Raw genomic sequence first — 14748 nt, forward strand, 5'->3', positions numbered from 1 at the left:
TGCCATCAGACGTGCAATCTGGGTTATATGAAGCGACAGGAACACTTTTTGTAAGCGAAGAAAACAAAAACAACGACTTTATTCAATAATTCCTTTGTCAACGGTCTTCTCTGTGTCTCTCATTATCACCGTGTGCTGTGTATGCTCTTCTTTATCATCTGCGCCACAAGGATGCGCTGTTTCTACATGTATTTAGCTTTGATTTGAAAAAAAAAATGCTGTTTCAACCACTGATCTATAATAGAGAACATATATAGATCAGTGGTTTTAACATAGGTTTGAATGGTTCAGCTTTGACTTAACCATTAAAAATAAACTGAAAGCTTATACCAATTCAATATTATGTCAAAATTAAGTCTGATTGAAAAAGACTCGCTGCTTTTTTTAATGCTAAGATAATTTTATGTTAGATAATATTTTATATTTCTAACATTTCTAATGGGTGTCACGAGACAAAAATGTCATTCATGTCTCTAATGCTATAAAGTTATGAGAACATATTTGTGGAATGTGCCTTGAGAATGCTTTAAAAACCATGACCTTCAACCACTAGCAGGACTTTTCCAGAGTCAAATACATTAAAGTCCATGAATTACTGCATATGCAGTTTTCAATCTTTAGATGTGTAAATGGAATCCCACATCTTTATCTGATACCCTTCACTGTCAACACACATCCAGGTCTTATTGTTATTCATTCCCATTGTCACAGCATGGTGATGACCTCTTTCTCTCCTCTCTCTCTCTTTTCTTCGCTCACTGACGGTGACAAGCTGTTGCTGTGTCCCTCTGGGTGACTCCCTCTCTTGTCTGTGCTCCTCTCTCCTCCCTCTCTCTCTCTCTCTCTCTCTCTCTCTCTCCCTCTCTCCACCTGTTGATGCCATTGTTGCTTAGCCAGCATTGTGGTCTTTTTTTTTTTTTTTTACTCCACTCATTTTACTCACCCCTCATTTATTCCTCACTTTTTTCATCAGCAGTCACCCTTTCACTCACAGGATATATAAGTGGACCGAAGAGAGAGGGCAGTTGAGAAACGCACACAGACACTCACTGACCAGCACACATTTAAACCCAAGCACTTTCAAGAGGGCAAGGAAGTTTGCACAAACTCTTTTACTCGGGACCAAGACTTCTGTGAGACACTTCGGACAGCTTTAGTATTGGATCACATCTGCTGGCAGGAGTGATGTCTGTGTCTCTGTGGTGTGAGGAGGAAGAGGGCCAGCACAGGACTCAGTCTTCGGTCCGAGCCCCATGGGACCCCAGCGCCTCCGGACTGAGGGTTATTCAGAGACTTCTGCAGTCAGAGGAGAGATACCTGCCGTCTCCTCTCTACATCTCTCTCATCCAGAGAGAACCACAGCGCAGAGAGGAACTGGCCAAGTGGACCATGGAGGTAGTTTTTACATGCTAAACACCAAAATCCAGTGTTAGAAGTCAAATATGTTGTTCATGTTTTTAAGTTATAAACAAAAGTTGTAAAACAAAGATTAGTACTTTTACAAAAAAATAAAAAATTAAGTTTTTCCAATTGAGAATTTTATATTGATTCAATATTTACTAGACGTTTCTTGAAAAAAAATTTTTTTTTCAGTGTAGGGACTGAAACCCTTAAACTAGGGTTTCCTAAATTGTGGTTAGACTTACGAGTTGCTGAAAAGCTAATAATTAATTAAATTATAAAGAGAAGCTGGGCAAGTCGATCATGGAGGACGATTTGGGGGCTTTATAAACATCTGTGAACTGCTTCCAATGGTTTAAAAATATATATTTGTAATGAAAACAGAAAATAAGTCGTCACACCTAGACTCCAAAAATACAAAAATGAAATAACCGACTATCACATAGGTGACGTTTTGAGCACACAGGCTCTTCATCAGAAAATCCACAGTTTTAAACCCACATGCCTTTATACAACATGTGATTATTCACATGACACAAACAACAGCATAAAGCCATGAAAAACTAAAAATAACACTAAATATGAAGGTCTAGTTCTAAATATACAACAGTAATGATAATGTCAATATTACCTGCATTTATAACCCTAAAGAAAAATATACTTCATATTTATGTATATAATTAAAGAGATGGTTCTCCTAAAAAATTAACACAAAGGAAGATATTTTGAATAAAGTTTCATATGTTTTTGTCCAAGTCAATGGATCCACTGACTTTCACTGTAAGGGTAAAAACACAGACATTTTTCTAATAAAAAAAGTCAGGTTTGGAAAAACAATGAAATGCCAAAGGAATTTTTGAGCGAACTATAATTTTAATAGCAAATGATTTGAGGACTTCAGATCAAGATGAAGCATACTAACTAAATGACAGGGACAAAGTTTCTACAGTCCTTTACATGCTTGCTTTGACTCTGAGGCTCTTCCTCTTCTGTGTTATCCTAGGTGTGCTGTGAATGTGACTGTGATGAGTCAGTATTTCCCCTGGCTGTCTCCCTGCTGGATCTCTATCTGTCGGCCTCTCTATCCCTGCCTGTGTCTCCATCCTGTCTGGCTGCAGCTTGTGTCCTGGTGGCCTCAAAACTGACAGAAAGTGACACAGTTAGTGCAGATACGCTCTGTGCGGCAGCAGAGTACCACTTTCTCTCATCAAACCTGCGGGTGAGTGTTTTTCAAAAACATCAGTCAAAATTCTCTAAAGGCTCAAAAAAATTGACAAAAATAACAAAAATACATAATCAAAAAAAACATATCTATTGTACTGAAGCTGAAGTCAGAATCAGGTCATGTGATATATCTGCCTTTATAACAAATGCTGTTTGGCATTTTACTAATTTAACACTTTTTCATTATAAATTAAATAAGTGAAAAGCATTGGAGAAAATAAATTAAAGATTAATAAAAATGGCATATGCACTTCCATATAGACAGTACACGTGAGTATAGGCTATATATGCTTACTCCATCAGGAAATGGAGCGTGTGGTGCTGGCGACTCTGCGGTGGGATGTGGCAGCAGTGACCCCTCAGGACTTTATCCCACACTTCCTGCGCGCTCTCGGGGAACTCAGGCACGGAGACGCGCATACAGGAGACTTTGTCGCAACGCTGCGGCGCCACAGCGATACACTTGTTGCCATGTGTGTGTGTGACTCGCGCTTTCTGGGAACACCTCCGTCACTGGTGGCCGCGGCTACACTGAACTCTGCCCTGCGGGGGTTAAGGACCAAGAGTGCGGGAGAGCTGAGTGTCATGACCTGTGCCCTGGCCACACTCTGTCAGACTGATGTGGTGAGCGAAGATTTATCTGAGATAGCTAAACATAAAACAACAATAATAATCATCTGTTTATGGATAACTGTTCTTGCTTGTGCCGACAGGTGGTGCTGCAGTGCTGCACTGAGCTGATAGAGGGCGCTCTCCGGGAGAGACTGAGGAACGGAGCTCAGGAGAAAGATGATGATAATATTGAAGAGGAAAGAGCCAGCACACCCACAGACCTGAGAGAAATAGACTTTTAATACAGGGTTGATTTATGAAGGATATTTATTCTGCGACTCACTTTTATTTATCAGTAAAACTGATTTAAACACAATGTGATATTTATGTTTCGTCTTATGTAACTAACTAATTTATAATCATTTTTATTTATTTGTTTGAGGGATTGCGATTTACTTGTGCCATATTTATTAACTTCTGTTCCCATAACTGTAATTGTGACTTCTTATGCATTTCAGGTTTATCCTTTTGACTTCATGTATTACATTTATACGTTTTATGCTATCGTGTTATTTATTGTGTGCACATTTTTATATTTAATTTATTTTGTTTGTCAGTGTTTCAGCCTGTTTGTAATCAAAGTGTTGGATAAAAACGAATATCTAGTTTTAGAGGTAATTAAAATAAAGTGTCTATGTTTGCCAACAATGTGCGTCTCTCAAAGTCCATTTATGTAGCAACAGATGACAAGAAAGAAGGAAGGAACATGCTGCAAGGTCTCCTAAAAATGTCGTTTAGTTAGGACTCTCAAAGTCCATCTAGCACAATTAAAATATGAAACGAAAGAAAGAAAAAAACGTTGTACAAGATCTTCTAAAAACGAAATGAATCAATCTTGGTCCTTGAGTTTTTATTACGTTTTAGTGTGTAAATATAATAATAATAATTATTATTATTATCACCATCATCATCATTATTATTACATAAATTATAAAAAAAATAGAAAGAGACATTTCTTTTGTTTTTGTTTTATTTAGGGACACTTACATTACATTGCCTTTTTTTTGGTAAAGTGGCTTAATGGAATTATATATTTATATATATAGAAAATAAATTTATTATATATATATATATATATATATGATATATATATAGTATATATATTATATATATATATATAGTATCTATATATTATCCCATTTTATAATTTTATTAACATAAGGTGTTACGTATACAAATACTGTAGGTTTCCATGTTTGCAGAAAGCGTCGCGTTTGGATTGCGTCATAATTCATGGTCGCACTTGTTCTCGAGGCAGCGACGCTGAGTAATTTGTAATCAGAGATTTCACTCACCGCTCACGCAGGACCTGACCCTGTGGTAAGAGAACTCGCCGTTTATTTGATTTAGAACGATAGAGTTTTCAGACCAGACGACTCTACAGACGTCGGTAGCTGCGTGTGACTGTTTTTTCCTCGTGAAGTTGTGTGTGTTGTGAACATGTTCAAGTGTGTTTTCCTCTCGTCATGACTCATGATCGATGTGTACTTATATAAATAACATGCCTGCTTAAAGAGAACCGCTCTCTGACTCTAAAAATATAAGCTAATGCTTCTTTCGTGTCGAGGTACAGCTTTAGGGTGAAAGTAAATGCTGTCTAATCGATGTACACACAGGTATCCCAGGATGACTGGGGGCTTTAAGGTGCTGCTGCTTTTGTCCCTGTGTCTCGTGGTGTGGACAAAGCCAATAGATCGCAACCAGGACCCTCCCGAGGAGGAGAAACCAGAGGAGAATGCGGTAAAACTGGTCTCAGACCTTGCTCCTAGACTAGAGCATGCCATGGTGCATTAATCATTTTGCTCAGTATTCACGTGCTCTTTTGTTTTGGCTGTGTGTGCATATCTCAGGATACTGGTCTGTACTATGACCGTTACCTCAGAGAGGTGATTGAGGTGCTGGAGACAGACCCCCACTTCAGGGAAAAACTCCAGACTGCCAACACAGACGACATCAAGGTAAAGCACTCTTTTGTCGAGCACACAACAACAGTAGGGCTCCAAATGGAGAATCCCATTTCCTCTTCTTTATAAAAATGATAAGGTATAAGTATCCTTCAAGACACACCTACCAGAAGCTCAGAGAGTAAGTTATAACATATGCTTCTGTAGAAGTCACTAGTATGTGTGATTTCAGCTTAAATTTTTAATCTACTTATTTTACTTATCTACTTAACTTATTTTTTATGTATATGTCTTCTGTTTGTTTGTTTATCTATTTATAATTATACATACATTCATTTTAATAATCTATATTGTATTTTATGTGTAAAATGTATACAGTGACTATTAGTCAATTACTGTATGTATCATTATTCTTTTATTATAATTTGAAGATGTGCAGGTTTTGTTCCGTTCACTGGGTGTGGGCGGCTACACTGAACTCTTGCCCTGCGGTGGTTTAAGGACCAAGAAGTGCTGCACTGAGCTGATAGAGGGCGCTCTCTCGTGAGAGACTGAGGAACCCGGAGCTCAGGAGAAAGATGATGATAATATTGAAGAGGAAAGAGCCAGCACACCCACAGACATGAGAGAAATAGTGACTTTTATACAGGGTTGATTTATGAAGGATATTTATTCTGCGACTCACTTTATTTATCTTGCGAAAACTGATTTAAACACAATGTGATATTTATGTTTCGTCTTTTATGTAACTAACTAATTTATAATCATTTTTATTTATTTGTTTGAGGGATTGCGATTTACTTGTGTGCCATATTTATTAATTCTGGTCCCATAACTGTAATTGTGACTTCTTATGCATTTCAGGTTTATCCTTTGACTTCATGTATTACATTTATACGTTTTATGCTATCGTGTTATTTATTGTGTGCACATTTTTATATTTAATTTATTTTGTTTGTCAGTGTTTCAGCCTGTTTGTAATCAAAGTGTTGGATAAAAACGAATATCTATTTTTAGAGGTAATTAAAATAAAGTGTCTATGTTTGCCAACAATGTGCGTCTCTCAAAGTCCATTTATGTAGCAACAGATGACAAGAAAGAAGGAAGGAACATGCTGCAAGGTCTCCTAAAAATGTCGTTTAGTTAGGACTCTCAAAAGTCCATCTAGCACAATTAAAATATTGAAACGAAAGAAAGAAAAAAAGAAAAAAAACGTTGTACAAGATCTTCTAAAAACGAAATGAATCAATCTTGGTCCTTGAGTTTTTATTAAGTTTTAGTGTGTAAATATAATAATAATTATTATTATTATTATCACCATCATCATCATTATTATTACATAAATTATAAAAAAAAAATAGAAAGAACATTTCTTTTTGTTTTGTTTTATTTAGGGACACTTACATTACATTGCCTTTTTTTGGTAAAGTGGCTTAATGGAATTATATATTTATATATATAGAATATAAATTTATTATATATATATATATATATATATATATATATATATATATATATATATATATATATATATATATATATAAAATTATCCCATTTATAATTTTATTAACATAAGGTGTTACGTATACAAAATACTGTAGGTTCATGTTTGCAGAAAGCGTCGCGTTTGGATTGCGTCATAATTCATGGTCGCACTTGTTCTCGAGGCAGCGACGCTGAGTAATTTGTAATCAGAGATTTCACTCACCGCTCACGCAGGACCTGACCCTGTGGTAAGAGAACTCGCCGTTTATTTGATTTAGACGATAGAGTTTCAGACCAGACGACTCTACAGACGTCGGTAGCTGCGTGTGACTGTTTTTCTCGTGAAGTTGTGTGTGTTGTGAAACATGTTCAGTGTGTTTTCTCTCGTCATGACTCATGATCGATGTGTACTTATATAAATAAACATGCCTGCTTAAAGAGACCGCTCTCTGACTCTAAAAATATAAGCTAATGCTTCTTTCGTGTCGAGGTACAGCTTTAGGGTGAAAGTAAATGCTGTCTAATCGATGTACACACAGGTATCCCAGGATGACTGGGGGCTTTAAGGTGCTGCTGCTGCTTTTGTCTCTGTGTCTCGTGGTGTGGACAAAGCCAATAGATCGCAACCAGGACCCTCCCGAGGAGGAGAAACCAGAGGAGAATGCGGTAAAACTGGTCTCAGACCTTGCTCCTAGACTAGAGCATGCCATGTGCATTAATCATTTTGCTCAGTATTCACGTGCTCTTTTGTTTTGGCTGTGTGTGCATATCTCAGGATACTGGTCTGTACTATGACCGTTACCTCAGAGAGGTGATTGAGGTGCTGGAGACAGACCCCCACTTCAGGGAAAAACTCCAGACTGCCAACACAGACGACATCAAGGTAAAGCAACAGTAGGGCTCCAAATGGAAGAATCCCATTCCTCTTCTTTATAAAAAATGATAAGGTATAAGAATCCTTCAAGACACACCTACCAGAAGCTCAGAGAGTAAGTTATAACATATGCTTCTGTAGAAGTCACTAGTATGTGTGATTTCAGCTTAAATTTTTAATCTACTTATTTTACTTATCTACTTAACTTATTTTTTATGTATATGTCTTCTGTTTGTTTGTTTATCTATTTATAATTATACATACATTCATTTTAATAATCTATATTGTATTTTATGTGTAAAATGTATACAGTGACTATTAGTCAATTACTGTATGTATCATTATTCTTTTATATAATTTGAGATGTGCAGGTCTCATAAAAGACATTAAGTACACCGTCTTTTTTTGCTTTAAATTAAAGTTTGTAATGTGATTCATCTCAGTGTTGGCTCATGGTTCAAAATCTCTTTTTTTATTTAAGGACTTAATTATGAACTCTTTATTTTGGATTTTCTATCAATTTTAATAACGTGTTTTATATTTTAACATACTTTTGTACAGTGATTATTAGTCATTATATATTGTATTAATATTTTTATCATTTTATGTATTTTGAGATGTGTAGGTCATTGCTTCATAAAAGACATTAAGTGCATAGAGCTTGTACCTTTGTCTTTTTCTTAAATTTTCATGCTTTTTTGCTTCAAATTAACGTTTGTAATGTTGTGATTCATCTCGTTCGTGGAGCTGGTTTGTGGTTCAATAAATCTTTTATTTAAGATTTTATAAATAAAAAAAACCCCTATGGAGAAAACGAATGAGGAAAATATTTCTCTTTTATGCTGTTTTGCCTTTGAGCGTTGAAGTTTTATCATTTCATCGGTACTTGAAGTGCTTAATGGAAAGATGCTGTTTTAGAATGGACGCCTCAGTAAGGAGTTGGATTTGGTGGGCCACCATGTGAGGACTCGCCTGGATGAGCTGAAGAGGCAAGAGGTCTCCCGCCTCAGGATGTTGCTGAAGGCTAAACTGGACAGCACCAACGCACAGAGTGAGTGTGTTTGTGTATTACTCAAGTGATTCTGGTGACTCCACGCATGTTCACGCAAATGCTTTGTTGTGATTGCAGGTGTTCAGATGGATCATGCCTCCTTGCTGAAGCAGTTTGAACATCTGGACCCTCATAATCAGAACACTTTTGAGGCCAAAGACTTGGAGCTGCTTATCGTCACGGTAACACCCATTCCTAACATGCCATAATGTGGAATTGCAAAAAACCATTAAAGGGTGTCATGAACTGGCTTTTTTAATTATTTTATACTGTTGACTTTAATTAGACATGTGCACATATCAAGTGTCCTCAAGCGATCTCTAACAAAGCAATAGTGACACTTTTTTTTTTTAACCACAAAAGTGTGCTGCACCGTTCCTGTCGGATCCAATATAGACGGCACAGCATTGCTTTTTAATCTCAGTCTTTGCAAATCCAGCGTCGACCTGTGTCTTGTTTACAGGAATCCGCAGTGAAATGAAGCAAACAAACGCTCAATGTTTTACTCACGTGAGCTGTAACTTCATTAAAAATAAAGTTCAACCACGCATTCCTAATATTTGAATCTGATAAAGGTTAAGCAGCGACTGTGTTCTTCCAGAACCAGGCACTGCACAATACTTTGCGATCTTCAACGGCATGTTTAATGCTTGGTTGCTCGATTCGGTTTAGCGATACTCATGTTATATATCCTATATGTCATGTGCAAATCAGTGGGCGGGGCTACAGAATTAGGAGGTGGTGTTTAAGCTATCTATTACATCATATCAATCCAGGATCTGGTGTTCGCTGGGCCTGGTGTCAATAAAAGCTTTTATTTGGTAACAAGGATGTTTTCGGTTCTGAAATTTACAGGATATTCTTGTAGTGCGATGATCTCTGATATATCAAAAGCTCAAGTAAAAGTTGATTTCTCAGTTCATGACCCATTTAAACAACAACATAGATTGACAAGCATTCATACGTTTTAAATGCGAGTACGTAAAATTCTGATCTTTCTTCTTTTCTTGTTTCTGTGTTAATCCAGACTTAATCAGATTATAGTATACATATTTGTTCCTTTTTTTTTTTTTTTTTTTTAGGTTTCCTTTATTAGATTTTTTTCTACTCAAAATAACAAGTGAACAATTAACCGACCCATTCGCCATAAGTGAAAATTTCATAATATTATTACCACAATTAACAAAATCCCAGCCAACTGCAACTGCAAAACCGTGAAATATAGGGCAATAAAATAAAATTAGAAAAGAAAAATACATAAAAACACAAATACATGATTTAAAAATAAATACAATACATTTAAAAAAAAAATAGAATAAGGGGTGCATACGTATGTTTCAAATGCGAGTAAATAAAATCCTGATAGATCCTTTCTTCTTGTTTCTTCTTTTGTTGTTTCTGTGTATGTGTTTCTATTGGATTATAATATACTTATTGTTTTCCTTTTTTATTTCTTTTATTAGATCTTTTTACACTTAATGAAAAGTGCACAGATAACTGACCTATTCACTACAATATTTTATTCACTACAATATTTTATTTACCACAATATTTATTACATAACATCATACCCATTTTTTGTGCTTATTTGTTAGGCCACTAAAGATCTTGAGAATTTTGATGCAGAACGTCATGAGGAGTTTAAACGCTACGAGATGCTGAAAGAACATGAGAGGAGGGAGTACCTGAAGAGTCTGGACCAGGAGAAGAGAGAGGAGGAGGAGAAGAGAATCAAGGAGCTGAAAGAAAAGCACCGACAACATCCTAAAGTTAACGCTCCGGTGAGGGGGTGAAGAAAGGGAGATGTATGGATAGATAGATTGAGATGAGTTGAATCTGTTGCTGCTTAGCACATCTGCTAAGTAAAACGTTCTTCTTTTACTTTCTTTTCATCCTTTCAGGGTAGCGTGGATCAGTTGCGGGAGGTCTGGAAAGAGACAGATGGGCTTGATCCACAGGAGTTCAATCCCAAGACATTCTTTAAGCTCCACGGTGAGTCTTTTTGTCCTCAACCAGTCCATAAGCAGCTGTTTCACAGGCAAAATGAATTTAATCGCATTTTCTCACTTAGACACGAATGGTGACGGTGTGTTGGATGAGCAAGAGCTGGAGGCCCTCTTCACAAAAGAGGTAATGTTTCACCTTTGAGGTCGGTGAATCATTGCAATCTGTTATTGACAGCGATGGAAGCCTCTTTATGCTGTAACTGAGTCAGCAGTTAAGACTCTGGTGGGCTCTAATGGCTGTCCTGAGTAAACATCATCAACATAGGAATCCATAATGGCATGTTTGATGAAGCTCATAAAAGCTGTTCTTGACGTGCAGAGAACGAGCGAATGGCAGTAACTGAAAAGGTGCATACAGTTACTATCTTTCCGATGTTTTCATCTTTTCTTTTTACTGTCTTAGTTGGAGAAGGTGTATGATCCTAAGAATGAAGAGGATGACATGATGGAGATGGAGGAGGAGAGGCTGAGGATGCGGGAACATGTCATGCAAAACGTAAAACTTTCACTTTCTTTCGCAGTTATCGAGTGTTGAGTGTAAAAAAAAAAAAATGCTATGCTCATAAAAGCCTTAATGCTGTGTTTGCATGAAATTGTTTAGAATTATTTTGAGTTTATCTTTGGTTTTGTTTAAAACGTGTGATAAATGAACACCGAATAAGCCGTTTGAATGTTATGAGTGTGTATCTAATGCATTCATTCTCTTGCTTTCCTTTATCTGTCTTTCCCCTTCAGCTTTTCAACACTTTCACAATGTGTGGAGAAGCAGTGATTCCATCCGTTCTGTTCTTTCAGGATGCACGAGATGAAGAAATAATCATTCTTTTATCTGATTTAAAATGTTAACTGCATTACTTTTTTTTTTTTTATTATTAGTTGCTTCAGTTCGTTTTTAATTACCTTTTAAACTGTTCACTTTTAAATAGCTTTTTCCTGGCTCGCTGCTTCCTCTCACTGCAGGTAGATCTCAATCATGATAGACTGGTCAGCCTGGAAGAGTTCCTCAAATCTACGGAGAAGAAAGAGTTTAACAACCCAAATGAATGGGAGGTTAGAGTCAGATTTCGATGCATGTCCCACTATATTATACTGTCTTTACATGCCAGTGTTTTGTGCCAACTCATTATCTTTCTACACTTCAAGACACTGGATGATACAAAGCCAGTGTACACCGAAGAGGAGCTGCAGCGCTTTGAGGCTGAACTTCAGGATCGGGAGATGGAGCTTGGCAGAAGGGCAGAGAAATTACGACAGGAGCAGGAACTTCTTAAAGAGAGAAGCAAAGCTCTAGAAGCCCAAAAACGAGAATATCAGCAGGTAAAAGACTGCTTTCAATTGGTTGCAACCCTTTTCTTGTGTTGCCTTTTTATAATAAGAATAGCTGTATAATTTATTGCTAATATTACAGATTTTCTTTGTTAAGAACACTTGTATAATAATATTTAAAAATAAATCAAATGTATGTGCGTCTAAAATAATACAAATATTTTTATTATATTATATTAATTCATTATATAATAGTAACTAACAATTACACATCTAAAACTCAAAATCTGATATACATTTTATATAAATTTACGGTCATTGGGTTTTTTTTTTTTGGCACCTCTTATTGTTGAGCCCTTAATAAAACAAATGATTTTATTTAATTCAGTACTGCATATTGTTGTATATTTTTTTAAACATTATTTTGATGCCAGAGAACTGAGAGCTTGTTTTATTTCTAATCAGGCAGTAATGGAGATGTCACAAAAACAAAAGGAGCAACAGGCACTGAACAGACAGCCTCCCTCAGGTCCTAATGGAGAGCTCCAGTTTCAACAAGAGATGCAGAAACTAGCAAATGAAGACAGTCAAGGTGAGAAAACTAAAACTCTGTTCACACTATGAAGGTGAATGTTTCAGTATGGTAAACATTGCCTGTTTTGTATTTTTTTTTTTTTAGTGGTGAAAGTCCCAGTCAATCAGAATGGAGTTCAGAATAACCTGCCAGCTGAGCCACCACAGAATCTGCCTCAGCACACCTCCTAACACATACACACTTCTACCTGATTTAAAAATGTCCAGAACCTGCCTTTGAATTGTACAATGCACATAAACATACAAGCCTACTGACTTAACCTGTTCTTATCCTATTCTCTCAGCATTATATAACCAGACCAGAACAACAATAATTAACAGGATACACTCCCCAAATACATACTCGTGGTGTTTTCTGCTTCATCCTTAACCAAATATGCTCAAATCTTTAATGCAGTGGCATCAATATAGACCGATCGCATGTTCCCCTCTAAAGAATGGCTAATATTGGATATGTGGCTTTGTATGCTGGTAGTAAGGGTTTTTCCTTAAATGTTACTTTTGCCCTGGTTTCAAAGTTTAAAGACTTGCTTGCTTTTCGATGAGTTTCTAGACTGGAATAATGTGGTTAATTGATAATTCTGTGGTTCACATTATGTCAGTAAAACCTTATAGACAAGGTTTTCTGATTTAAGGCTTCAATTAGACTTGGGACGGGCAAAGAACTGTAAATCGAACATATTCAGATACAGCAATGTGCAATGAATTTACTTTTTTCAGTGTAATATGCAACTGTCAGATTTTAAATCCTGTAAAATGATGTGGTTTGTATTAAAGGTATGTTAAAGAATTGTAATTCTGTCATCATTTACTCACCCTCATGCAGTTTTTTTTTTTTTTTGGAACACGCAAGATATTTGAACAAACTGAATGGCTAAACAACCTGTCTGTGTAGTAAAAGTCAAAACAACATTAAACCCCATTGATTTTGACTGGACATTGAAATGTATGGACAAAACATGTCAAAGCTCATTTTTCAAACGACTGCAAAGAAACAACAAGTAACACATTTAATAAATGTTACACTTTGAAGTAGAAAAGCCGAAAATAGTATTTTCTTGTAAAACATACTCCAATACAGTTTATTCACAACTTCCAAAAAACGTTTTTACAGTTTAAGTAAATAATGATAAAATGTTAATTTTTGGGTGAAATTTTCATTTTCTTTAACGCAACTGATATTTCAAGACTATAGTGCTGTGCTTTGTTTTAAAATGTTTGATAACATAATCATGTCTAACAGCAAAAATCTAAATTATTGTGTCGACAAGTGACACTAGACATTAAATTCTAATTGTGATCTGCAAAAAATATTGTTCATATGATGACATTCATCGGCCCATTTGTTTCTAAAATAATTCCTTGGCTCCGAATGTCAGTTAGAGCTGTTCTGCATCTCTCTTTCAATAAATCAATTTTTTTTTTTTTTCATCTCTGTGAAAACTTGTTGTGACAGCGGCATTGTTCTGAAGTATTCATTGATCTGTGTTGAGTGTCATTTGCTCACACTCCTTGCCACATGGCACGTACTTGCTGTAAATTCCATTCCAATTCTGTCAGACACTGCCTAACCCCAATGACCTCATTGCTCCGCCTCTCCTGCTGCAGCTGTCACCTTACACTCTCTAGTGATGCTACTATCAGTATGTAAATAATGCCCCTCCTCTCAAACATCAGTGCAGCAATCTGAAACTTTGTGTTGTCCACATATTTAAACACTTCTCACAGGAATTGTTTACTTGAGGGCTCTTGCTCCTAGAGATTTTTTTTAAGGGATAATAATTTAATACTAAAGTAATACTGAATAATAATGAGTGAGATGAATAAAAAATAAGTGTATTAAGAATGTCGATCAGTTATGATATCATGCTGACCTCAAAAATAACTTAATAAAAACCAACCCTCATATCTGTTTTCATGCATTTAATTCATTTCATTTTCCTTTGTGACAAACAAAGTCAGGTTTTGCTTCAGTTTGGTGTCCTTTCACAAGGACAGGGAACTCTGTTAACCAGCAAACGGAGGAAGGAATTATTTGTTGAATTCTGTAGCGTGTAAAAGACAAGAGGAATATAATAAAGAGCCAAGAAAGATGACTCAGAGGCTGTGGGAAGAGTCTGATGAAACGAGTACTTGCTTTGGATAGTGTGAAAGAGGGCTTCTGTTCGAGTCATTTGCATCACTGAGTGGGCTGACTGCTGCTGAATCATCCACTTTTCATAATAACTCTTTTTTTTTTTTTTTGATACTAACCCTTATGAAGTCAGTAGGTATTTTACTGTGTCTCTGGAGCATGGACTGTCTGGTTTCCACATCCTGTTTCTCACATTT

The 14748-nt window shown here is 36.2% G+C and overlaps 2 protein-coding genes across 4 annotated transcripts; both read left to right on the top strand.

Moving 5' to 3' along the window:
- Positions 1 to 595: 595 nt before the first annotated feature.
- On the top strand, positions 596 to 3822 carry LOC109049498 (G1/S-specific cyclin-D2-like). Its single transcript, XM_019067179.2, has 4 exons — positions 596 to 1395; positions 2405 to 2620; positions 2929 to 3249; positions 3339 to 3822. Exons 1-4 carry the CDS (start codon positions 1186 to 1188, stop codon positions 3477 to 3479), a joined length of 888 nt encoding a protein of 295 aa, XP_018922724.1. The 5' UTR covers positions 596 to 1185; the 3' UTR covers positions 3480 to 3822.
- A 615-nt stretch (positions 3823 to 4437) lies between these two features.
- LOC109048950 (nucleobindin-2-like) lies at positions 4438 to 13207 on the top strand. Of its 3 annotated transcripts, none has more exons than XM_042725216.1 (13): positions 4438 to 4557; positions 4854 to 4977; positions 5088 to 5195; positions 8419 to 8551; positions 8630 to 8733; positions 10147 to 10332; positions 10453 to 10543; positions 10623 to 10681; positions 10961 to 11053; positions 11518 to 11607; positions 11701 to 11874; positions 12289 to 12415; positions 12503 to 13207. In XM_042725216.1, exons 2-13 carry the CDS (start codon positions 4864 to 4866, stop codon positions 12586 to 12588), a joined length of 1365 nt encoding a protein of 454 aa, XP_042581150.1. In that variant the 5' UTR covers positions 4438 to 4557; positions 4854 to 4863; the 3' UTR covers positions 12589 to 13207. The 3 variants fall into 3 exon arrangements, with proteins under 3 accessions (XP_042581150.1, XP_042581152.1, XP_018922148.2); XM_042725218.1 differs by lacking the exons at positions 4854 to 4977; positions 5088 to 5195 and adding exons at positions 7166 to 7292; positions 7402 to 7509 and having other exon boundaries at positions 4505 to 4557; XM_019066603.2 differs by lacking the exons at positions 4438 to 4557; positions 4854 to 4977; positions 5088 to 5195 and adding exons at positions 6745 to 6874; positions 7166 to 7292; positions 7402 to 7509.
- The last annotated feature ends 1541 nt before the right edge of the window (positions 13208 to 14748 follow it).

The sequence above is a fragment of the Cyprinus carpio genome, chromosome A3 (assembly GCF_018340385.1).
Source record: "Cyprinus carpio isolate SPL01 chromosome A3, ASM1834038v1, whole genome shotgun sequence".
Taxonomy (NCBI): Eukaryota; Metazoa; Chordata; class Actinopteri; order Cypriniformes; family Cyprinidae; genus Cyprinus; species Cyprinus carpio.

Excerpts from the sequence above, each read along its gene's own strand:
- LOC109049498 (XM_019067179.2), top strand. The coding sequence starts at position 1,186 with ATGTCTGTGTCTCTGTGGTGTGAGGAGGAAGAGGGCCAGCACAGGACT. Across the intron at positions 1,396-2,404 it reads TGGCCAAGTGGACCATGGAG|GTGTGCTGTGAATGTGACTG; the intron begins GTAGTTTTTACA and ends GTGTTATCCTAG. Across the intron at positions 2,621-2,928 it reads TTCTCTCATCAAACCTGCGG|GAAATGGAGCGTGTGGTGCT; the intron begins GTGAGTGTTTTT and ends TTACTCCATCAG.
- LOC109048950 (XM_042725218.1), top strand. The coding sequence starts at position 7,176 with ATGACTGGGGGCTTTAAGGTGCTGCTGCTGCTTTTGTCTCTGTGTCTC. Across the intron at positions 11,608-11,700 it reads ACAACCCAAATGAATGGGAG|ACACTGGATGATACAAAGCC; the intron begins GTTAGAGTCAGA and ends CTACACTTCAAG. Across the intron at positions 11,875-12,288 it reads AAAAACGAGAATATCAGCAG|GCAGTAATGGAGATGTCACA; the intron begins GTAAAAGACTGC and ends ATTTCTAATCAG.